This window comes from Rhodamnia argentea, chromosome 4 (genome assembly GCF_020921035.1).
Source record: "Rhodamnia argentea isolate NSW1041297 chromosome 4, ASM2092103v1, whole genome shotgun sequence".
NCBI classification, from domain to species: Eukaryota; Viridiplantae; Streptophyta; class Magnoliopsida; order Myrtales; family Myrtaceae; genus Rhodamnia; species Rhodamnia argentea.
In genome coordinates, this window is record NC_063153.1 from 11,023,171 (window position 1) to 11,048,166 (window position 24,996).

At 42.8% G+C, this 24,996-nt stretch overlaps 3 protein-coding genes across 4 annotated transcripts in view; 1 reads left to right on the top strand and 2 right to left on the bottom strand.

Moving 5' to 3' along the window:
* Positions 1–746: 746 nt before the first annotated feature.
* Positions 747–20,528, bottom strand: LOC115756764. Of its 2 annotated transcripts, XM_048277012.1 has the most exons (4): positions 20,510–20,528; positions 3,332–3,625; positions 1,772–1,930; positions 747–1,404 (listed from the first exon to the last, which is right to left on the bottom strand). In XM_048277012.1, the coding sequence occupies exons 2-4, from the start codon at positions 3,596–3,598 to the stop codon at positions 1,048–1,050; spliced, it is 783 nt and encodes a 260-aa protein (XP_048132969.1). In that variant the 5' UTR covers positions 3,599–3,625; positions 20,510–20,528; the 3' UTR covers positions 747–1,047. The 2 variants fall into 2 exon arrangements, with proteins under 2 accessions (XP_048132969.1, XP_030552527.1); XM_030696667.2 differs by lacking the exon at positions 20,510–20,528 and having other exon boundaries at positions 3,332–3,745.
* The window catches only part of LOC115756765 (far upstream element-binding protein 1), a 29,162-nt gene continuing 11,291 nt past the window's right edge, over positions 7,126–24,996 (bottom strand). The window contains exons 2-7 of the mRNA XM_048277004.1: positions 12,947–13,328; positions 12,145–12,425; positions 11,971–12,060; positions 11,819–11,890; positions 11,505–11,621; positions 7,126–8,528 (exon numbers count right to left, since the gene is read on the bottom strand). Coding sequence (XP_048132961.1) covers positions 7,374–8,528; positions 11,505–11,621; positions 11,819–11,890; positions 11,971–12,060; positions 12,145–12,425; positions 12,947–13,307 — 2,076 coding nt within the window. The 5' untranslated portion in view covers positions 13,308–13,328 and the 3' untranslated portion in view covers positions 7,126–7,373. The remainder of the gene's footprint in view (positions 8,529–11,504; positions 11,622–11,818; positions 11,891–11,970; positions 12,061–12,144; positions 12,426–12,946; positions 13,329–24,996) is intronic.
* LOC115756787 lies at positions 16,984–20,125 on the top strand. The gene is made up of 5 exons (XM_030696701.2): positions 16,984–17,860; positions 18,252–18,304; positions 19,073–19,239; positions 19,324–19,475; positions 19,701–20,125. Exons 1-5 carry the CDS (start codon positions 17,110–17,112, stop codon positions 20,123–20,125), a joined length of 1,548 nt encoding a protein of 515 aa, XP_030552561.1. The 5' UTR covers positions 16,984–17,109.

Here is a 24,996-nt window from a genome sequence, read left to right on the forward strand (position 1 = left end):
TCCGCACGGGATGATTCCCCGCGACCTCTGGCTTGACGGAAACACTCTAGCGCGAGAAAAGGAAGCTCCGGGGGACAGGTGGGCAATTGTGACTTGACCAATTGACATGGAAAGTACTGACAACCAAAAGACATTTCCATCGAATCGATATATTTAATTTAAATTTCGCGGTGGGCGGACTTTTGGCTTCATTTAAATTCTCGATTCTCTTATTTTATTTTCGCTGTATATTGACAACAAGCGCTCGATAACTTTCCACATCGGCATGACTTTAGAGAGTCGAAATTGTAGCTTCAATCTGAATTTTTCTCGTCGTACCAAGCTTTTCGTTACTAACAGTCGTAGATTAGATCGAGGAAGCAGGGAGGGGGGAAATCCTCGAAGGAACCCAGCTAAAGACCAAGGGACAGATTAACGAGGTAGATATGAAATCTTCAAATCGGGAACAATTATTGAACAGAAGACAAAAATTGCGTGAACGCAAAAGAAGGTTGTCCCTCGGATCACTCCTCTTCGCTCGTCCCTTCTTCCTTTTCCTAATCGATCCGCCGGAGGAACGACAACGACGTGTTTGATGGAAAATTTGATTAGCTCATCATAGCGTGAGGGATTAGCAAGATGAAACAATTGCTGGCAAGTCTTGGTTCCGAGTAAAACAAGAATTGCATCGCGTATCGAGATTCACGTCATTATCGTCCAAAATATGGTCGACGGGGGACGAGATAATTTGTAGCTTGCATAGTCCATATAGGGCTGTAATAACATATCGTGGAGACACTAGACATTCAGCTGATGGGTTTAACTAAATGCAACCTGCAAAGAACACTGGCCTATCCGAGGCGTTTTTGCGACCTAAATATACATAATAACTTTACGAAGGCCGAGTCGTTGGGATAACATGGGAGCTCAGCTTGACGGTCCATCACGGAGATTTGCAGTTGCAGAATTCTCTTCCGGAAAGACCCACAGTGGATAAAAGCTCTCCCGACACATTGCAAAAGCCGATCGATTAGTACCGATCGCAAACCCACAAGCGGGCTTTTACTCTCATTGGATGGACACGGTCATGGCCTCTTCAGCAGGTGCAGAGTCGGTGGCGACCGATTTTTTCACGAGGGACTTGGGAATGTCGAGGTAGTCTTGAGGACATCGCTGTTGAGGGTGCGACAACAGCATGCACATGTGACGGAAGAGGATGCGCGTCAGGCCCTGACCGCTCTCGTGGATGTGGCCTTCGTATTCGCTCACGTGTTCGAGCGCGTCGACGAGGGCATCATAGACCTGCTGCGGGCAATTTTCTGGTCCGGGCTTGTCGTGGAGGTAGATGACATCCAGAGTGAAGAGCTTTTGGTTAAATGGCCATTGGTGCTGAGGCTGTAGGGATGATCTGCAGTACATGAGAATCTGACGCCAACAGAAGCACCATAACCATGTTAGATCTCAATGAGAACAAAGGAAACGGCATAATACCGCTAGTACAAATAGATGTTCCAAAAGGGATAAAAAGAAGAAAGAGAGTCTTCCTTTTTCACACCGAATCTTTTCAAAAAGGGGGGTGAGCTTAAAAATTGGCAGAAAGAAATCTAGCAATTTAACGAACTTTGGCATAAAAAACAAGAAAAAAGTTTCTAGACATTTGGGCAACTTACTAGACAGCGAAGCAGCTCTATGCTACATATTAATAGAAGCGGAACTGATATACATGCCTAGGCATTGATTAAGCAAGACGACAAGCACCTATTGCTTTGTACAATCACCAGCCATCACTTACCACCCTGAAAATTCTATTTTGTACACGAGATTTCTTCGCCTCATGAGCCGCGATTCGGAATAGCTGCGTTAAATCTGCATGACCGCAAGCTGAGGTAGCTGAAAGACTCCGAACTGCAGCAGCTGCAGACTCTACGTCACTGCTGAACTCCTTACGGAGCTTCAAAATAGGAAATAAGGGAAAAAGATCAAACAAGTAATGATTTATGTAATATTAAACATAAGGGTTTGGCAATTCATTGCCAGCTTTGTCTTGCTCTGTCTATGTGCTTGATCTACATTATAGTTACTTTGAATGGATACTGCATCTTGAGTTATGTAAGAGATACTTGCAACAATATAAAATAGCATTCCGAAACACAGTCAGATCACAATGTCATGGTTGGGTTAAAAGCAGCTCTGTGCTAAAAGTAGCCTTATTAGTAACTGCACAATCTTATTTCAGGCTCTATTATCATATTTCAAGCACGGCTTACAAGTACGAAAGGGCTCTCCCTCTCATCAGTTAAACACCACGGCTCCCTGGGGCTATTCTAACATAAACTAGTAACAGCACTTTGTGCCTCGGCAGCAATAGCAGGCACGGGCACCATTTTCAAAACATAGTTTAGAAATTCATTCTACCTCTGCACATTCCCTGACAAGAGAACAGCGAAAGACACAGACATGAATGCTTTCTAACAAGGATCAGTGGTGCAACCAGGAACCAAATACTATCCTATGGAGGCATTCTAGGGTGTTGGTTAATTTCCTAAGATTCCGTAGGCATGGGTTTCCCTCTGGCTCAAAATATGCAGAACATGCAATGACAAACATCAGTGTTTCCATTCAATAACTTCTCAGCTTGAGCATACGAAGAGCTTACGCATGCGACGTCCAAAATTGAGCAAGAACGCCAGTCATCCATGAGAAACATAAAAGCCTAAGTCCTATAGTCGCCCCATAATACGCACACTACCAAAATTCATTGTAAAAACAGCATCGAGCAAGCACATTCACTCCTTGTTATGGAAATTAGCTCAAATGTCAGAAAACTTAGAGTCCACCTCGAAAGAAATTTTCGGTGGTTGCTGGGAATTGGGCATTCTATTGCGAAGTCATTTCTGCTTCTTCAGTGACTAGCGTAGCTCTGATACGTTAGCATTCAAAAGAAGCATTGGATGGGAGCACAAGCAAATCAAAACCTGGATTTCTAAGAAGCTGCCGTCGGATATGCTCCCGCACTGCACCTCGATTCTTCCACTTTCGATATGGAAGATGTATTTACTCTACTGATGTAGTGATCTTAAAATTCGAAAACTATATCAAGCAAATTACCTCATTCTAGAGGGAATCAAGTCAACCCTAACATGCCAGTAAAAAGGGAAAAGCAGGCAGCTTACTAATCCCTAAATCACGCTGAAATACCACTATCAGAGACACTTCTTGCAGGCAAATTCAAAGCACGTCACAGAACCAAACCCTAGCAATCACCCGAATCCTCCGGGAACAACTCTCGGAACACAACCAAGTAACCATTTTTCCTAAAAATCAGAAGGGCGAAAGCCGAGAGCCACCGTACCCAGGAAGCGGATTTGGAGAGGGTGGCGAAGGCGAAGCGGTGGTCGGGGTTGATGGCGAGCTTGGAGTGGACGAAGAGGAGGATGGACTGCTTGATGGTGTCGAGCCTGGTTAAGGGGCGGCCGTTGGGGCCGGCCACCTTCATCTCGACGAGGGACTCGGCGTCGACGTCGACGCAGAAGAGTATGTCCTCGCTGCTTATCCGCGACGGCTTCAGGGCGTAGCGAGGCGGCGCTGAGGAGGCGTCTCCCTCCACTCCCTCCATCATCTCTCTCTCTCTCTCCTTCTCTCTCTCGCAGCTGGCCGATAGTCGCGATCGCTCGATTTTGAGACTCCGCAGTGACCAGTCCTGGGCGACATGGGAGGATGCTCCAGAGTCCAGATCGGATCGTTGAGCTGCTCCGGGCCCGGTGTCATATCCGACCCGAATTTGCGCGCTCTTTATTAATCAACTTTTAATAAGGAAAAATACTATGATTGCTAATACCAAAAGAATGTCCAAATATTTGTTCGACAGCTTCATCGACGAAATCCTATTAAAATTAAGGTGGCCACAGTACCAAGGTTGCTAAATGCGGGAGCTGAATTTTGTTTGGGTTTCGATTTTTTTTTTTTTTTGGAAACATGGAAAGGATTTTATGTTAAAGGAGATTTACAAAATACGAATAGTGTTTGGTAAATTGTAATGTGAAAATGCATTACGAAGCAGCTTTGATTTATATGGTGTTAGTAAAAAATCCCACTTTATAAAAGGACTTTGGCTATTAAAAAAAAAAAAAAGCCTCAAACCAGCGAAGGGCTTAGCGGCCAATAGGCCGGCGGCAAGCCAAATCTAGCACCGGCTGCCACCGGAGATCGTAAGGGTCGCACGACCTCCGGTAGCTTGAGATAAGGACAATTCCGGAGTCGTGAAAGTTTAGCAAGGGCTAAATAGAAGGAGCCGCATAGGGCAGCTTTAAATTCTTAGTAATCATTTATGTAATTGTTGATTGGGGCTATAAATATCTATCTCGTTTTTTTTTTTCGATATAATTTACGTCACGGCCATCGATTATTCTCAGTATTTGTGCTTCTAAGTTTTTGTCTTCGTTGATCTTTGTAATGGCTGTTGATATCCATTCTAGTATTTGATTAATCAGGCTGCAGGGTTAAGGGAAGCTCAAAGACCATCATCCCATGTGTTCTGAGATTAAGTGGGACTCACCCGTGTTTTGCAGAGGATTTCTTGATACCAACTGATGGAATGCATCAGGTGTCTCAAGCTCTCTCAACCGCACGAGATGGTTCAGTTGAGCGGGGTTAAAGTCGGCGACTTGCCTGTAAAAGACCCTTGGTTTGCCCCCTTATTTCGGGGGAAGCTCTCTGATAGGAACTTCAATATCCTCATGAGATTCTGAGCAGAATTCGAAGTTAGAGCGCGAGGAAATTGCCATTTGTGGGCAGACTTCAACTCATCAATTCAATTATCTACAGCGTTGTCTGGAGAAGATCATCACGAGAACTGAGTTAAAGTGTTGCTCCTGCCTTCCTCTGGTCAGGGTCTGATGTACACGCACCAGGGCAGCCACAGGTCAGGCGGGCAAACGCGTGCTAGCCAAGAAAGAAGGCGGCTTGGCTACTAATCAGTTCGTGCCGCTGGAATAAGGCATCAGCCATGACGCTTTGGCGTGGCTTTTGCTTGTGTTAACCTGGGTCTTCTTGGATTTGCTTTTGGGTGAAGCAGCGTCTTATTAAAGGAAGAAGCTTTTTGGAGCATCGAGGTCCCCGCAAGCTCTTCTTCTTATGCTTGGAGAGAACTTCCAAATAAGAAAAGGAGACATTTAAGCCTCACATCAAGTGCCATTGGGGATTGGAAAGAGATATTCTTCTATGGTTCCATCCTTAGCACCATTGCTTTGTGGCATCCTGATTGGTTTTACTTCCCCAGGACTCCTCCTCTGGGCTCTCTCTTTCAAATGCCAAGGTTGCTAATGTGATCTTGAATAATTCACGGGTCTCCATTCAAGCCCTCAATCTGTGGCGCCCTTAACTACAGTTGGGAAACCTAGAAATAAGAAGATCTTACGTCGCCTCTCTCTCGTCTCACGTTACATTGCCGACATCTTTCTCGTACAGGGGTTCAATGATGCAATGGCAGACCCAAGTTGTTTCCCAGTTTATCAGAGTTGGAGTTGGGGCCTGTTTGTAATCGTTCCAGTTCCATTTTTTACTTCTCTTTCTAGTCATCGTCGAAACCCACATGCATGCTCAGGCAACAATGCGGTGAAGAACGAACGAACGAACGAAAATGACCAAAACAAAAAATGTAGCTACTTCAAATTTGAAGGGAACCATGGAGGGTTGCCTCCAATCGTGAGTGTAGCAAAAATCTGTAGGCACCATGCAAAAGGTGTTTTGCCTTCTCAGAAATTCTTTCAGCAACAAAACACCCGTGTCTGACTGGAGTGCCAAAAAATTTGTAGGCTCAAACCTCGATGGCACAACGCAAAGAAAAGACAGCCCCCAAAAAAAAAAAAAGATCACCACTTTCCAAATCCGAGAAACAGATAGACAAATTCGTCGAATAAAGGATTCGAGAGTGGCTCCGCGAAATCCGATCCGCGCGAGCCCAGCAACGTCTCAGGATTTATCAAGACACGCCAGAGCACGCGCGATGCACGGAGCGAGGATGTGGCCGGGTATTGTGTCGTGGGAGCTACGGAGGTAAAAAGAGTCCCAAGGATCTTCAGCCGGCCGCCCAAAGGTTTCCTCTCGGCTCCAAGCGGCAGACAGGCCACCATGGACGGGTGTGCCCGCTGTTGACTCGGATTATGGAGCCATTTCGACCGATTCGCGATCGACGATCGAGCAAAAACACTGACGTAAAAGTACTACAGGGAACAATCAACAGAACGCGGTTCTCACCCAATACCTGACCACCGATCTCCACGAGAGCTCGCGAGCCCCGTCGACCCAAGAGAGGTCGGAGCTTGGGGAAACCCTAGCGCTTCGTTCTGCCCTTCTTATAGTGTGGTGGGTGGGGATCAGGAGCAAGTCCTCCTTCCCCGCACGCTTCTCCTGACCGCAGCGACATCGGATGCTCTTGGGCTCTTCCCCTTCTCGACTTGAGGCCCAGAAAAAAGACGGCGGCGGTGTTGTTATTATTATTTATTTTTATTTTTTTGTCAAATGGACGGTGTTATTTTATTTTATTTTTTTTTTTTTTTTTTTGGGTCGAAATGGGCGATGTTATTTCAAATGTTCATTTTGTGCGCGTTCGAAAATATATTGTCGTAATTTGAATATATGTCCTTGCCTTTTTACCTATTGCTTTTGCAAGCAGCAAGGGAATTCTCTCTTCTTCTTCTTCTTCTTCCCTCTCTTTTTGAGGTAATTAAGCGCGTATACTTCAGCTAGCACATACTTTTTTTCTGGGCAAAATGGCAAGCACTGCAATGATGAGTAAACCCTTGTATAGCGACTCTACTTGGACCATTGTATTGTATAATCTTCTCTATAATGGATAAGGCAGAGACTGATCCCCTCTCATCAACCTAAAAAAATAGCAGATGAGTGGGCTTCAACGTAACCATGGTAAGGCCGACTCTAAAGCATAGCAAACTCTGCTTGTCCACATTTCTTTCTTAGCTTACAAACCCCGACCTTTCACGAGAAACAAGAACAACATTGCCGCCGACGGGGGAAAACCCACCTCGACAGTGACATCCGCCACCCAACTCGAAGGAATGAAATTTAATCATGCGACGGGGATGGCGGGTTTTGAAAACCATTCATCACGTAAACACACTTGCGAAGTTCATCCACCGCCATAGATACCAAAATACACCTTTCCAGCAGTCACAAACATCATAAGGTCCACATCATGAAAAGAGTATTAACATGCAGGCATCATACACACTAATCCAAAATCAACAAAGCACAAAACATGGATAACAAGTATCCTACAGCATAAGTTCTTCTACAACCACGAGACTAACTAAACTTGACAACAGCGAGTGCGGCATCAAAACTATACCAGGATATCGCAACATTTCTGCCTGTAATCAACTCTGGGGCGACGTTTTCGCAGACGAACTCTGTTGAGCAGCCTGCGAAGCAGGTGCAGTGTCGTAAGAACCCCGAGCGCTGCCACCCCCGGCTCCAACATCAGCTGCATAAGCAGGAGGTTGCGGATAACCGCCAACGTAGCTGTTATATGGAGGTTGCTGCTGCCCATAGCCCGGCTGAGGTGCAGGCGCTGCACCATAAGGCGGAGCTCCATATCCTGAAGGAGGACCACGTTGGGCAGCAGAATCGGGCTGAGAGTAGCCTGACGGTGGTGGCTGAGTCTGGGGATAACCTGGTTGCCCACTAGGGGCCTGACTATAGCCTCCTGGTGTGCTTGGAGACTGTTGAGCTCCATAAGCCGGAGCATTAGCAGGTGGCTTCTGGGCTTGAGGTTGTCCATAACCCGCCGCATACGCAGTCGATTGGTTGCCATAGCCAGCTTGAGAAGTTGGGGGCATGCCATAACCCGCTTGGCCAGTTCCCTGGGGAGGATAGCCAGCAAGGGTTGGGTTGGGTGGCTGACTGGCACCGTATCCTGGCTGACCAGCAGTGGAAGGCTGGACCGGTGGTGGTGCCTGAGCAGAATCCCCTTGAGCTCCATAGGAAGGAGTATGACCTTCTTGCCCTGGATTTGTGCCATAGCCAGTCGCAGTGTTGTAACCTTGTTGCTGATCATAAGGAGGCTGCTGACTGTAACCGGACTGAGGTGCATGATAACCACCATATCCATCCTGTGTATATCCTTGCCCTTGCTGTGGATAGGAAGTAGCCGGTGGCTGGCTGTAATTGTAAACTGAGCTGTCCGCCCCTCCTGTAGGACCACTTGGGGTTTGCTGTTGCTGTGTTGGAGGCTGCTGGCCATAATAATCGTACCCACCTCCCTGTGCAGTGTGCTGAGAAGGTGGGACTGCGGACTGATCCCAGCCAGAAGGATATCCACCAGACGTTGGTTGGGGAGGATAACCTCCGTACTGTGGCTGGGCCATGTTATATTGGGGTGGAGCACCTGCATACATCCCTGGTTGTGCATAGCCACCATAACCAGGTTGCTGCATTTGTGGAGGGCCAGGGGGAGCCCAGCTTGCAGGAGGTCTCGCCTGATAACCTTGCTGGGGGTATCCTCCAGCCATTGAGGAATTTCTCATTCGATTCTGCAAGGAAAAAGATTTTTCATATGAACAAGGTCGATGCTTTCAATCCTCACATAATGCATAGGCAATGAAAGGCATTGTATATACAACTTAACATTCACAAATAAAGGAGTAAAATACAACAATCAGCAGATAAAAGCATAAAACACAAAAGCAGTAAGTACAATGTAAAAGCATCAAGATTATTTTGTATCGAGAGAGTTGTGGACACCTACATACCGTATGGTGGTTGTAATTATTGAGTTACTCCAGCAGAGGTCCATCCTCACCCTATTTTAAAGGGAATGGTACAAACAGAGGCAAAAACTACAGAGCTACTTCCGCTAAAAATAAACAGGCAAGGGCATATATAAGCTTCTTAGCAATATAGAGATGCCGAGGTCGTATAATTCTCTAATCAACGTGATTATCATCAAAGATTCCTAAACCCACATTCAAGACATACAGGATTCAATACACCTTGTGCATCAAGATGCTATATATCAACGGGTGCTAAAATTCATATGACCGAAATCAGGCAAGTAGGTGCCGCTGCACTTCTGCAAGACGAGCAGAATTGTTGCTTCCATGGAACCCAGGTGTTGCAACAGGACATTCCAGCAGGCATGGTGCTCGAAGCAGTGGTTTACCGTAGTTACCACGGAAAGAAAACACATCTTCACAGCATTATGAGAAAGTAGCATAAACAAGTAATAATTTGCACAATTCATGCCATAAGTTGCCAGCTTCACAATACCGACATTTATGGCAAAACTCATGAAGCCAACATGACACAACAATTTATGCAGAACCTCAGGATATTATCTCAGCAACTAACCAAAACACTAGAAAAATTACCGCTGGGGGGATTAAGATATTTGAAGTTAAGCCAATAGTCAAAAAGATTAACTGATGAGTACTAGATGAGAAATAGTTTCGGGGATTAACCTGATGGAAAACAGAATGACCAGAAACAACAGGAAATTAGAAAGACTTCTCAGCATTATAAATGCAATATAACTTACTAATGAACATTGTGTATGACATTTTCAGTTTCCATTTCATGCTTACTACCCGTGAGCATACCGAAAATATCTCTAAATATGATGAAAGTGACTTAAATTCAGTATCATAGCTAATTGGGTTTTGATAAGGCAATCGTATTCACAATTAAGCAATGCATTTATCAATATCATATCCTGACCCAATGACAACTTCGTCAAGGGTAACCACGCTCAAGATTCATCATCCAATTGTGTTGGATATCAACTCCAATGACAAATATCCCCGAAAAGATGATCTTCGCACCTTCCCCCCACGGTAGCACTTCTTAAAAATGAGATCGGAACCATACCAGAGCAATGTTGAGAAAACACCAACATAGAGTTCGATGTTGGTGTCACCAACAGTTGAAAAGACACTAAACCCTACAATATTTCCCAAGAACATCATCAGTAAATATTATGTGCAACTACTAAGCACTATCAAGGCTAGAAGTGGCAAATATCCCAATATCATGCGCTAGGAAACGACATCCCAACGTTATGAGATAGGAAGCAACTACCAACTCGCGTATGTGTATATCATAACACTACAATATCCGCAGAACTTCATGAACCTGCAATGCCCTAGTAATAACACGAGTGAAAGCTCTATACCAGAAACTGATCCGCCAAGCAGCACTTATCCTCGCAGAGTTAATAATCATCCTCTATGATCAATTCATCAATAACATCCATCAATAATCCACCAGCAATCCAGCTAACTCAATTATATGAAGCAGCTGAGAACAGGCGAGTTCAATCCATGTAGTCACGAGTCAATGGTTAAGAGACCAAATTAATTGGAAGTGCATAATTAACATCTAATACAAAATATCCAATTGATCCTGAAGCAGGTCGCAATCCTGTTAACATCCTAAACCGTGTTGAATAACTCATGACGCTAGCAATTACTCATCTCACTTAACTATAGAAGTTTTTTCAATACACAAAAATGACTGAAGACCTGAAACGGCGGAACCATCCTACACTCAGAAGTTAATGATCCTTGCACAATTCAGAATTTGTAAATTCCAATGATGGTATGGAGTAATTGAAAGTTTCGCAAAAAAAATACATAAGATGTACAAAAGTTCAAACAAAATTCCCCAGTATCAATACGTTAGTGAAGGTGGATATCCATTGCAACAAAAGCGGTCACAGTTTCACCAGTGCAAAGTAAAAAGCGAGCTTTTGAAAGTTTAAAGCACTATTAAAACAGCGGGATAGTTCAGAATCCAATAGAAACAAGGTTCCTCAGCAGCCACTTGGGTTTCCCATACAACAAGCACCAAAATACACAGAACCCATGCACATATACACAGAGCTACTGACATTCAGAATGATCAACATCACAGCAAACATAATGTAAAAGCAACAAATGCAATCATTCACTTAATAGGCCAAATCAACACCAGTAACTGTGCAATTTAGTCTTCCCTTTCTTTTTGTCCTTCCTTATTTGCTTTTCATCTTTTCTATTTGTATTTCTCTATTTATTTCTCTCTCGTTATCCAAATCAGAACTGGAACGGCTTTAACAAGAGAGCTATTAATCCTATCCTCTTACAAAAAATAGAGGACAGAATGCACTAGGATAAAACTGATACTGTAATAAAGAGATATGATAAAAGCTGGGATTGTCCAACACAGGAAGCCGTTCTTTATGAAATGACTTAAGGCACTGAAAAAATAAAACTAGTCCATAGAGGGGCTAGAATTTTATTCAGATTGCGCAAATAATTAAGCAAGTACCAAACAGCCAGAACGAAAAATGGCACAAAATCCTCAGCTCTTTCATTCCCAGTTTAACTCTATTTCTTTGTCACTGTGAAGTATTCTACATCAACAATCAAATTATCCAACAAAATCTTGGTGGCAAGATTTCTAAATTGTAAGACCGAACAAACAGAGAGACAGACATGTTCTGTATGGCAGCAATCATAGACCCCACATACCTCACTAATAACTTCATTAACCAACTGTTTTGCAGCCTCAATCTGTTCACTTGTGCCATCAATATACAAGTTCCTGTCTATTGCTGGATCACCCGGGGGAAGGTGTAAGGGTACGACCTGGATAAAATATGACAAACGCATGAAAGTTCATAATTACTGCCCCATTAAAGAAACATATTTATCCCCACAAGCTAATGCAAAACTTAGGGTATTGTCATCTGTAAATTTAAATCCAATAAACAAGCAACGAGTAGAAATAAGAAAACAAAAAGGATGAACTAAGTAAAAATAGTGCGTTAGATTGTATATCATACCTGAATACGAGCACCAGTCCTGGCTTGCATGTTTTTAATTGTCTCGCCACCTTTGCCAATAACTAATCCAACCTGAGAACGAGCAGCACATAGAATACTATGGCAATTGTACATGCATGAACCACTTAAATGCTAGAAAGACTTAAATATACCTTGTTATTTGGAACCTTCATCACAAATTGATCAGATCCAGTCTGACCAGTTACTCTTTTAGAGATTATGCCAGAGCCCCCTGCTTCAGCCTGTGAGCATGTTCAGGCTCACAATCAAGCACAATTCCAATAACAGGAGATAACAAACAGGTGATGACCTGAACAAGAACCCACCTCAGCAAGAACATCATTTATCAATTGCTCAGCCTTCGCAATTTGTTCAGGTGTGCCCATTAGTTCTACCGGCCTAGTAGGCGAATTGGGATCCGCATCCATGTCACGGGTGACCTGAATTTTTGCCCCGGACTGGAGCTGAAGATACTTAATAGTCTCACCAGCTTTACCAATAATCACTCCAACTCTTCCATTAGGAATATCGATTTTTTTGCTTGTCCCCTGGCCATAGCTATATGGAACAGGAATCGCTGATGGCGCACTCATCATGGGCTTCCCATCTGAAACAACCCGTAGATGCCAAAAAGTAACCACACAAGCGTTTGCAAGAAACATGTTGATAGAACGTTGGAGGATATCAGCAAAAATTACAAGACGACAAAAAGAAGCACCGGAAGCAGCACATGATGCACTTGCTTTTTATCAAAGGACAGAAGCATAGACGACTAGTGAATAGATTTTCCAGATAGATTCATATAGCAAAAGCATCAGCTCACAGGGTCTAACAGATGAGATAAGCGACCGAGGTTGTTTTTATTATGAAATTTAGTGAAATAATGCATTTCGGAAGTGTTCCTGAGTGAAATTTACACTCAAAACACGGCGAAACGAGAACTGACAATCAAACCGCGTAGCTGACACCTAGAAGTCTTCGAGAGTAACTCTGCGAGCACGAGCACGAGCGCAAACAGATAAACACCATAGACAGTGCATACGATTCCAGATGCATTAGGAAACAGAGGCATAACACGCGACAGAAGGGAAAATACTAGAAAAAATCATAAGCTTAAAAGGTCAAGACCTCTCTCGGTGGAGTCAAATCCGCTTCCGTTCTCAACCCTAACGCGCTTCGCATCGAATCCGCCGACGCCGGCGGCGGCCGCAGCCGCCCCGGCGCTGGCGTTGAACAGCAGCCGAGAAGCGATCTCCTGAGCCTTCTGCTTCGCGCTCTGGACCTGCGCCTGCACGTCGTCGGCGGAAGGAGGCGGCGGGACGCTCTTGTACGAGGGCGGGGCGACGCCAGAGTCGGCCGGCGACGCGGAGAGGATCGGGCCGGAGGAGAAGCCGGTCGGCCTGCGAGGGGGCGGGGAAAGAGTGGTCTGCTCCTCGTACTTGCGCTTGTTGATCCCCGCATCGGAAGAGTACTGAGCTTCGTCCGCCATTGGGGAGATGAGAAAGAGAGAAACCCTAGAAGCAAAGATTAGAGATAGAGATAGAGAGAGAGAGAGGGTTGCGGTGGTTTATATACGATGCGAGAACCTCACCGTGACGTCTTTTGATTTTCAGCTCTATTTAATGGCATTTTTCATATCCTAGTTTTTAAATGTTCGGGAAAAGAAATTTGTGATTGGATATTTGATATTTCACGAGTTGGCGATCGGGTACGGTCCGGTCGGATGCGGCCATGGGTTGGAACTTCGAAGTGACCGGACCGGCAGGAGATCGGGTTTTGGGCCTTGAACCGCGAACCGGGTTGGATAGTCTAACAATTGGATCGGGCGAACATACGCTCAACAAAAAAAAAAAATTCAGAATTAACTCTCTCGTTGCCGATGAAAATCAATTTCTATAGTCGCTTTGATTTGCTTCGATTGTACGCTCGTATAAAAGAAAAATACAAGGAAATGGACAGTAAGAGTGGCCAAGTAGTTATGAGGTCGCGCGACATGTGTCGAGTCGATTTATGTTTAGATAAAGATTAGTTGTTGCTCGCTAAATTTTTTATTTGATGTTCCTCATATAAAATCATTTTGCCAAAAAAAAAACATATATTTTTCTCTAGGCTCAGTACCCAAACTTTTATTTTTATCCCAATTTTACCCGCCTAATACTTAAAAAAAAATCTTAAGTTTAACATATGTCCCGATTATATTGAAAACCTTTTTTTGTCTCATAAAAAGTCTCCAACTTTTACTTTTATCTCAGTTCTACCATCGTTAACCTTCCGTCTATACTTACCATTAATTAATCATAGCATTTCCATATCGTTAATAAATTACACCTAAGCAAATACGACATGAAAAAAAAAAAACTTAACTTCTCTTATGTTGTGTGCTTCCCTTACACGTTGTCGAGATACGGAACCACACAATACGGTAAGTTTCAGATTCTTCCCGACACTCGGCAGCCCAAAGAATGACTATACGTGGATATCTGATTATTTGGATGAATAATCTTCAATCTCATCGTCCGTGAAACCTATTATTTTCGAATTTCGAATATTCATTGGTGAGTTCGACTAGAAAATTCGGGTCACATAGGATTAACTAACGGTGATTATAGATAGAAGGCAGATTGTGGTAAAATTGAGATAAAGGTAAAAGTTGATGATTTTTTATGGGACAAAAACAATTTTTGGATATAATTAGGACATATACTAAAGTTAGGGTTTTATTGGGTATTGGCAAGTAGAATTAGGACAAAAATAAAAGTTTGGGATTTTTATAAGACAAAAAAATTATTTTGGGACTTTACCAAAAAAAAAATTATTTTGGGTATAATTAGGGCAGGTGTTAAAGTTGCATTTTTTTTTTTTTTTGTATTAGGCCTTTTTTCTCTAACATGTCTCTCCCATCATCAGTAACCATAGCAAGTCGTCGCCGCTTCACCACACACCACTATCGATGTCGCCTCACATCTTGCGTCATGGACCGCCAAGCTGTGCACCGTTTATCGCATCCCCGTCACGTACGCATCCCCATCTCTCTATGTCCTCCCGAGCCATGCCGATCGAGACCTTCGAAGAGCCACGAATGGCCCTGCCAACCTTGGGCGATACCGGAACCGGCTCAACCAAGTCCCCACGCCATTGAATCAGGGCTCGGCAACAGCGGACTCAACGTCCCGAGCTTGGATCCGACTCGCGACCGCTAGAGAGAGATGGTGGGGGCTCGAGGCGGTGTTTGGGTCTCCGAGGCCGGTCCATAATGAGGAGGGGCTAGAAGGCCGGTCCAGCGTTCTCGATATTTGTTCAGAGCCTCTTTCCCACCGAAGGAAATGGCCGTGAAAAGATTTGGACTTTCACTCAAGAAGACGTGCATGGGATTTGGGTTTGTGGGCGGGTCAACGCCGAGGTCGTTGGATGGTCAAAATCTTTTTTTTTTTTTATAACCGATGTGTTCGGGCCAGCTTGTGCGCACTTTGACTATTCCTCGGGGAAAACTAGCATAGCAATCCTAAAAATCTTTCATTTATCTCTTTCACCAAAACTTTATTTTCCCATGGAATGATTTTTCCAAATACATCTATTGTTAAATTAAGAGAAGACGAGGCAAAATATGGACATGGATAATCAAAACATTAAATTCCCTCTGTTTTCTCAATTAGTTACGTTGAGTTAATTGCTAACCCTTCTTCGTATTAACCCCGTATGAAGTCCAGAATATCCAAGAATGCTTTGGTTTGAAAAGAACAAAATGACTCTTGAATTGCCTTATGAGTTGCGAGATGGAGAAATTTTTTTTTTTTTAAGGTCCAATGAGATGAAGAATTTTGGGGTTGGCAAGACGAACCGACCAAATTGGGAGTGGGAACCGGACTGGGACGAATATTTGTCATTTATTTAATTTTGTTTCGTAAATATAAACCTAAACCTAATAATCGGTCTCGATCGCCCAAGCCTCGGCCTCGCCCGCACACCTCCTCTTTCTCTCTCATCTCTCATGCCCAGGCCCTCTTTCACGATTACGATTTACAAGAATCACAACCTCGTTCGACTCGGCAGCTCATAGGAGGCAAACCCTAATCGCCTCTCGGGCCTCACTTAGCGCTCTTTCCCTCTCGCCTCGCTCTTTCCCTCTTGCTTTGAAGGTACTTATGTAGCCTTGGTTAATCGGTTAATGGAGATTATCATTTTTTTTTCTTAAAACATGTAATAAAAAAGTTATTTTTTGCGAAACAAATCGAGCAGTAATAGGTCCATTTGAGCATTTTGCATCTCGAAGGTACCAAGTTGAGGTGTGGATCGTTTTGTAAGGGAGGGTGCGCAAATAATCTCCACCACATCATCTTGGAAATGGCAGCCCAATAAAGCAACACATGGCATCTCGTGGTAAAATCAATTTTGGAAAAAGGATTTAACATAGGAAAATAATAACGAAAATTTCAAATAAAAACTTATAGTATCATCGTTTTCTCAAATAAAGATATGAGGTTTCGTCATTGTTTCAAAAAAGAGTCTAAACAAAAATATTTTTGTCACTTTACATTTTTTGAATTCTTTCTTTCTTTTTTCTTTTCTTTTTCCCTTCGAGAATGGCAATAGCCACCGACACACCCGACCACCTCTAAGGGCTAGGGCAGGCTTACTAGCCACAGGCAAGGGGCCAGCCTCACCTGGGAAGGGCGAGGAGCGTCTCGCCCGGGGAAGGTCGGCCTTGCCCCGGCCATAGGTGAGGGCCGGTGGTCGGTAAGGCCGCTCGGCCCTCGGCGGTAGCTCACCATCGCTTAAGACCGACCACCGGCAAAAGGGAGGGAAAAAAAAGAAATTTTTTTTAAAAAATATAAATGATGAAAATACTATTAATCAAACCTTTCTTTAAAATAATGATGACATTTCATGTCTTTATTAACATATCAAATCTTTTAAAAATACCACAAAAAATTATTTCGTGCGAAATAATAACCTTTGTGAAAATAATCCTAATGAAGTACTTTTGAAAACATATGGGCATGTTAGTTTCGTGAGAAATTAACAGTTAAATTTGACATTTATCTGATTTATTATAAATTGATCTTGAATTAATCGTTTCCTCGGCAGTAAAATCGAATACACGTCATTCTCTATTAAGCCCAATTTCAAAAAATTTGCCCGTTATCGAACTGCCCCACCTTCCCTCCCCTTTTACTTCTTCTTTCTTCCTTCAGGTCCCGCAAAATTAGGGTTTCGCTCTCCATTCCCACTGAAGAATCACCATCAAAATCCATCCCCAATTCACTCAAATCCAACCGACATTCCCGCTCGACATGAACCCGGCGACATCGAACAACAAAAGCCCTCACAATCCTCTCGGCCCCATGGTGAAAGAGTCGGTAGACCGCTTCTTGCTGGAGTACCAGAGCGGATCACCGGACTTCTCCAACTTCACCTCCATTTTCTCCCGCTTGCTTCACAGCTTGCCCGACGCGCCTCTCGAGATCATATGGTTCTACTCCGCGCTGACTTGTCACGCCGCGAAGTCGGCCGGCCGCGACGCTCCGGAGCAGCAAGTGTCGAGGACTAAGGAGCTGTTTCAGCTGCTGGTGTCTTGTTCTAGCTCGTGCAACGCGGTTAAGAAGGTTGCCGTGCTCGCCCCAGTGGTTTATGAGCTGTACTTTTTAGTGATCGAGAGAAAGGGCTTGAAGAAAGAGGTCGAGGACTTGCTAGAGGTCGTTGTTAGTTATGTTAGCATCTGCAGCAGTAGAGAGTTTGAAGAAGAGGATGAATTGGAGTCTTCGGGTCCATGCTTTTTGGATTTGATTCGCGTGTGGATAGTCGATAAGCCGAAGAAGGATGTGAAATCGTTCTTTCCAGTCGTTAGTGATGATGTTCGCAAGGGGATTTGTGAGGATTGTGGCACTGGCCTGGGGCGTTTGGCTGGGGTTGTTATGACCGAGGCATTTTTGTTGAGGTTATGCTTGAAGTTGGACGCCCGGACATTGCGCGCCGAGTTGGAGAGAGACATGCATAGCTGGGCAGTCCAGACTATTGCTGGATTTAGGAACTTTTACTTTTTCGGTGAGAACCACATTCTCGGGTTTGTTTGTTTTTGGATCATTTTTCAGGCTTGTAGTTCCATTTGCAATATTAAAGTGCCTTGTCACTCCGTCGGTGCAATGTGACTGAAATTGTCAGATATGTATATATTTATGACCAAACAATATTCCCGAGGTGATAAGCATTCAACACAGCTCCATAGTGCATGTAGGAATCTATTTTTGACAGAAGATTGATTTAATGTGTCGTGAACTAGTATTAGACTCTGTTCGTGGCATCCACTGGCTGACTTGATTGTGTTGAACGCTGTTTTTGTCGCTTTTCAATCAAACATTAGTTTTTGTCAAATTACTACACTATTGTTTTGTCCTGCTTGACAATTCAATACCACCATTGTTTGATTTGATGTCAGGTACTCTTCTTAGGATGCTATTGGATCCAGTTTTACCTGTGACACTGCTGCTAGTAAGTGCATTAGCTTAGTGTTTTTTTCCTTAACCTTAAAATTTTGGAGGCATGAAGCTTTTAATGTACCTTAGTTTGTGAATTTCGAGCTAAATCAAGTCTCACAAAATCCCAATGGAGAGACCTCACTTGATCAGGATGGTAAAATACAAGGCAGGTCATACAGACTTTTTTTCCTTCTTTGAGTTGCATGAAAGAGATAAATAGTTATCTTTTTATCTTGAAGCTTGCTCCATAGCAAAAGACATTTATGTGCACAGATTAGCTTGCACGAAGATTTTTATGCAAAATAACAAAAACTTGTGCACATCTCTGGACGACGACTATTAATGCCTGCTCTGTTGATCTTACTTGGGACGAAGATACTTGAATTATGAGTAGAAAATATCAGAGACTCAATCTATGAGAGGTAAAACTATATTGGTCATACTTTCTATTTGCCGATTTCCTGGGTCTGCCCATGCATGTTTATAACGAACTGCAATCACTTAATCTTTGACGAATATTTGCCACTTCATGGTCTGAACCAGATTATGTGGGAGAATCTGGTTATTTAGATGACATTTGAGGATACTGAGATTGGATAGGAACCCTCCATAAGCTGTTATCTTATATTTGCTGTACCAGTCTAGAGTTTAAAACTCTAGATGACCTGTTGTGGTATTTGGATTTCAAATGTGCCTGAAGAAATCCTGTTGCTCTTGCTAATGGAGACGTAGCTAGTGTCCAGCTCTTCTTTTGTACGCTTGGTAATTTTTCTCTCTGCAGAAATTCGAGGATGAAATTCTCTTGCGAGAAGTTCTATATGATGCCCTGATAATGGTAGATTATCCATTTCTGAGCCCTCACAATGGGAGAAAGCTTCATGATGAGCTCTTGAAGAGCTCGGCTGTCTTGTTGTTGTTAGTAGCTGAAACCGCCATGCAATTCATTAGGTATGAGAGCATGAATACCGCTCCTGCTGTGCCACACTTGCTTATTTAGTCATTAAATGAGGAAATGTCTTCAACTGGCTGTAGGGAAAATGGTGATCATAGCAAAGTGGACTCCTATAAGGACGCAGTCTCTAAATCCTGCCTACCTTCTCAATTGCTCAAATGGGTTGCTTGTCAAACTGGTTCGGGGAGAATAACCAGCAGACCAACGGCATCAACTCCAGCAGCACTTATTAGTGAGCCCCTCTTATATATTTATTTGCTTTTAGAACTGTTTTCCATATCATTATTTGCTACGACTCTTCTACCTTTTATGTGCTAAGTTGCTATGAGGGTCTGATTGTCCTTCTAATGTGGAATTACTCGTCGGCTCCATACGGGATTAATGACTGTTTTAGCTGTAAACATTATGAGGACTTAAAACGAGGTTATGAGATTCAAAACATTTTCTCGTTTTTCAGAGTGGCTGCTGATTGTAGAGGATCTAGGGATAAGAGTCTTTGACAGTGATATTTTGAAGCTCCATGCAAAGGCAGTAGTTTGCAAGTCAAGAATAGAGCATGACAATGCTTTTATCCTCTCTCCATATAACGAGGGCGTAGTGGAGGACATAATTGATGATGCTGATCTGGATATGGTTGATTCTATGGATGCCACTTTCATGGCCTACACTTGTCCAGTAGTGTTAGCAAGTGATGGTACTAGAAAACGCAAAGATGGGAGGAAGGAAGAAGGGGAGATACCTGTTAAGTTCCTCAAATCTCATATTCACGAGAATGTAGCAAAATCCAACATCTTTCACTCGTGTGTTGGTGATGGCTTGAGCAGTAGGAATGAGGAGTATAGTCCCATCCTCCAGGAAGATATATTAAGTATGGAACAATAAGTTCAAGAGGCGTGACACACCCAAAGACTATAGGATGTGTAATTTTGGTTCGGAATCCTTTTCTTTTGGTCATGCTCATAGAAATATTCCTAGCATGGAGGAGTGGTTCCATATTTGCATCCTGTCATCATTTTATCATCTCTGTGTTGGTTGGCCATGTCTATACGCCCTCCTGGGCTGTACTTCTGTTTCTTGACAGAGCTTCTTTCCAGTCGGTGGTATATAGATCTCAGATACTATAAGTGCATCGAGAAATTCTTCTTTTTCGTTGCTAGGAGGAGCAATCCGAATCTTTTGAGAGCATGTGCTCTTCAATTCAATGTGAGTTACTGTAACACTATAGAGAATATAGGAAAATATTTACACAATCAGCTTTGTTGTCTCTCTCTCTCTCTCTCTCTCGTTGAGGAGTTAGTTGATAATTGATTCTCTATGAATGTGAACTAAACGTAGCCTAGTGAACTGTCAACTCTCTATGTCATGGAACTGTGGAAAGACCCTTTGTGGAGCAGTGAATCAGTGAACCTCTGCGCCCCCCCAACCACCCCCCACACCCCCTCCCCCAAAAAAAAAAAAAAAAAACACTGAATTTGAACAAGCACCTTAGTCCCAAATCATGGATAGGACCGGACCTTTCTCATTTGGAAACATGTTCGGTAGTGAAGCAATCTGATCACATTAAAGTCATGGCTCAAGACAGACTTCAGAGCCCTGCTCCAACCACCTCATTACTGTAATCTGATCACATTGAAGTCAGAAGATCAAGAGCTCAGATCCAAACTTCATCCTCTTTCCAAAATCCAGCCCCCCTCTGGCTCATTCAAGCTCTCCAGCAGCAGCCAGAAAACTCGTTAAAGTCGAAGGCAATCTGATATTCCCTTCATTATGGTTCAATAAATACAGTATTGAGGCGGACCCCAGAAGAAGAAAACGCAATACAGAGGGGCACCGACGCGAGACAGATGCTCACATTGCCCTGTAACACAAGCAATGTGGAACCAAACTTCTTTTCTCTTTCCCTATTGATTTTTGGGGAAAAAGAAACATAAAGAGACAGATGGCAGATGCCCGGTTGACATCGATTGCCCCCACGTGGCGATCGAGCCGTGACTGCCATTAAACTCTGACGTGACGGGAAGAGTATGATCTCTCACCAACCTTTGTCTCGATGCGGATTCAAACCACGCAAAAGCCCCCCTCTACTCTTCCCCTCATGCATTGCTATCATCAGTGGAAATCATGGCGCCGACACTTTTCCTCTCGCTCGCTCGCCAATTGGGGTATTCGATCTCTCTTTGATAAATAAGGAGAGCGTTTGGAGGGAGGTGTGCAAACGTTATGTCAACAAGTACATTTGCTCAGTTGAAGTAAGAGAATAGTCCGGAAACAACGGCGTCGTTTTGCTGTTGGTGTTTTAGGAAAGAATGCTATTTTCAGAAAAGTTGTCCAAAAAATTCTAAACATATTGTTTGATAGTTAGATTAGTTTCCTAAACCTTTCGATTGTGTCAATTTTGTCGTAAACCTTTTAAAGATTCGTCAAAGTAGTCATTCCGATCAAATTGGCATGAAAAATCGTTAATGTTAATGTCAAATATTTCTATGTGACACAATCGACGCCGACGTGGACGATTTTTGTGATTTTTATTAAAATTTTCTTAATTACCTTTTTTTTTATTTCCTTTTCTTTTTTCCTTCCTCGCTGGATTTGGGCGACAACCCCGATGCTATCGCCAGATTTGGCAAGGTAAGGGCTTTACGGCAAGCCATTGCCCCCTCGCCAGCCCTTAACGGTGAAAAAAAAAAAGAAAGGAAAGAAAAGAAAAAATTTAAATTTAAAAAAATGCAAAAATTGTCTACCTTAGCATCCGATCATGTCACGTAGGATGGTTGGCGTCTACGTCAATGATATTCGACAAAAAAATTGGCCAGAAAGACTACATTGACAAATCATTAAAAGATGACTATTTTAGTAAAATTGAAAGGTTTAAGATTAAATTAGCCTCCGTACAATGGATTTAGGACTTTTGAACGTTTATCCCTCTATTTCTTTATAATTTTCCCCATCATTTGTTCAATGTACTATTTTTCTTTTTTCTCCTTCATAATTTGAGATTTTTACATATACTCGACCAACCTTTTCTGAGTACGACGACTCGTTAGTCTCACAGACAAGTCCTAGATCTCGAAACTGGCTCGAAAGAATGCGTATAAGTACGATGATTCCGATGAGACCGTGATGACTGAAGGCGAATATGGTTTATGGTTTGGTTGAACCACCCTTGAGTTTGCTAATAGGTTCTTTGAGGTGGAAATCATATGACCGACACTTTCCACTTCTTTGGACCTAAGGAAAAGCATTCGAGAGGGACCAAAGGGTAAGGGACGAAATAGAAACAGGATGCCAAAGGGGGCAAAAGGTCCGTGATTGTTAAGGCAAAAGATAGTTTCACGGGGAAAAACGGGTTCGAATCAAGAAGAAAAAGGGGAATTCTCACGGTAAAAGAAATCGGGGACAAAATCCAAGTTTTTTAAAGTAGGGCCGAGCAAAAGAACCGGACCGAATCAGTGGTTTTTGTGGAAATCAGTTCGGTTCTCGATTCCTGAAATTTGAAACCAGTAAATATAGGTTTGATTCTTTATTCTAAGTGTGGACCCACTCACTTAGACCATCTGGATAGGACCGAATTTTTTCTTTTAAAATTCTTAGTATTTCAAATTTTCAAAATCCTAATCCTTATTCTTTTCTCGCTCGGACTCGGTCACGCTCGTTGGTCAATCCTCTCAATCTCGCTTCTCTCAATTCGGTCACGTAGCATGAGTGGCTCGACACCTCTCGCTCTCTCATTATAGCTTTGTTCTTGAAGATGATCATCATGTTTAGCTTATCATGAGCTTGTGTGGTAGTTTCGAGTGTGTAACAACACTTGCAGTCTTGCAGAGAATAGAAAAAGAAAAAAAATAGAAGATACGGCCGGCTCTTGGATCCACCCAGGAAGGTCGGTTCCCGGTTCCACATACTGAAAATCGACCTACCCTAAAACTTGTCATCTCTACTTGAAACTATACGATTGACGGACGTCGCGCGAGCATTAATTAGGTGCTTAAACCGACTCAACACTGTAGTTAGGAAAAAGTATATCGACACGGGCATCTTATCTGGACTTCAAACTTGATTTCGGGAATTACCGAGTCACCCGACAAAGAGATTAACCATATAGACTACGTACTTTACATGCATTGAAATTGCCCTCGGAATGCTATATTTCGTGTCATCACGACACGTAAATGACTACACATGCTTACTTTATACGAGGCACGCTACGTATAGACACATGCCTACCGTCATCGCGGCACGTCGAACCGGTTTCGGCTCCGGGATATTTAGATTGAATCAAAACTTAGAGAAGAGAGAGAGAGAGAGAGTCACAAACCCTAAATGACTATGTCGATGGTGTCGGTGATTTTAGTCAACAATGCTTCGCTACGCAATGGACAAGGACAATCATGGTGACATGGGGATGGAGATGCACAAAAAAGTCTCTTCACTTTTCCTTAGCAGAGCGAAATTTCCCACGTGCGCCTCGTTGAATTTAGGGCAATCGATTCAGTTCGTTGTCTCCTCCATAACATACGGCCCTACGATGTCTCTCTTTTTTGAGTTTGAAAAAAAAAAAAAGACAAAATTTTTAGCTTCCCTAATTAGTAAAATTACCTTCCACTCCCTCTCAATATGAACATTCCAGCAAAATTTTAAAAAATATTTCAAGGACTCAAAAGTCTTTTGAAGTAATTAAATACAAAAAAAAATACAATTAATTTCCGCGCTGATAATAACATCTTCCCCAATTGTTTCAAAATTAGGTTAAAAGAAAATGAAAATCAATCTCTTGTCAAAGTTGGTGGTGGGTTCATTTTGAGATGCACATTGGAACTTATGTCGTGACTAATGAAATGGGTAGTTACCACATCCCGAAAAACGTGGACCTTTTGTAAAAAGTTTGGTGAAAGTTCTAGAAGGCTGTTGGTCATAGTTAATGTCCATTATGAATTGGCTTGCCTGATTAAATTATTACTGCCGTAACAAATGAAACGGTGTTCGGAACTACCCTAAAGATGCCGCGATATAATCGGAATTTGCTTGATATCAACAATGATTTATTCTCCTAATATCGATTTCAGATTTGATAAATTTGTTCGTGATTTTAAATTTCTACACCTGGCACCGACAATACGATTCGTAATCGGTGCAATGTGCTGTTGATTTTCAAATAATTCATTGCTCTTAATTGGGATTTTGGGCTAGAAAGCAATGTTTTATGTGGGAAAAGTGGTAGAGATTAATAGGCTTCGTGGGTTTCGTGAAGAATGAACGATTTGGAAAATATTTCCCTAAAAAGAATCGTTTGTATCACCCGTACAAATGACCATACCAAAGTTATTTTCATCGTTCACGAAAACGATTAGATATAAGTTAGCTATCGATGATGAAAATATCTTGCATCAATTAATTATATCACGTCATCGTCTCTAGGAACTTATTTTTCAAACCATTCATTTTTTCGAGCAAAAAATGGAGTCAAAAGTTTGACCGGCCCCAATTGTCATCGTCATCCTTAATCCTCATTTCCCAAAGACTAATTCTTTGGTCTTTCTACTAAAGAACGTCTTAATCAGCAGAAAGTTTGTTCGCTAGCTGTTACCTACCGGGAGTCTCATTCTTCGTTAATGGGTAGAAAGTGACAATTAATGTAGGCCAATGGGGAAAATCTCACCCTTCATTAAGAGTGGGTATTAACTATTAACTATTCATCAATGGATGCCTAGGAGCACTTGGATCTTCCGGGTCACTCGACCCAATTTCACAAATTA

Excerpts from the sequence above, each read along its gene's own strand:
- LOC115756764 (XM_048277012.1), bottom strand. The coding sequence starts at position 3,598 with ATGATGGAGGGAGTGGAGGGAGACGCCTCCTCAGCGCCGCCTCGCTAC. Across the intron at positions 1,931-3,331 it reads TCTCCAAATCCGCTTCCTGG|CTCCGTAAGGAGTTCAGCAG; the intron begins GTACGGTGGCTC and ends CCTATTTTGAAG. Across the intron at positions 1,405-1,771 it reads AAAATAGAATTTTCAGGGTG|ATTCTCATGTACTGCAGATC; the intron begins GTAAGTGATGGC and ends TGTTGGCGTCAG.
- LOC115756787 (XM_030696701.2), top strand. The coding sequence starts at position 17,110 with ATGAACCCGGCGACATCGAACAACAAAAGCCCTCACAATCCTCTCGGC. Across the intron at positions 18,305-19,072 it reads TACCTGTGACACTGCTGCTA|AAATTCGAGGATGAAATTCT; the intron begins GTAAGTGCATTA and ends TTCTCTCTGCAG. Across the intron at positions 19,476-19,700 it reads AACTCCAGCAGCACTTATTA|AGTGGCTGCTGATTGTAGAG; the intron begins GTGAGCCCCTCT and ends CTCGTTTTTCAG.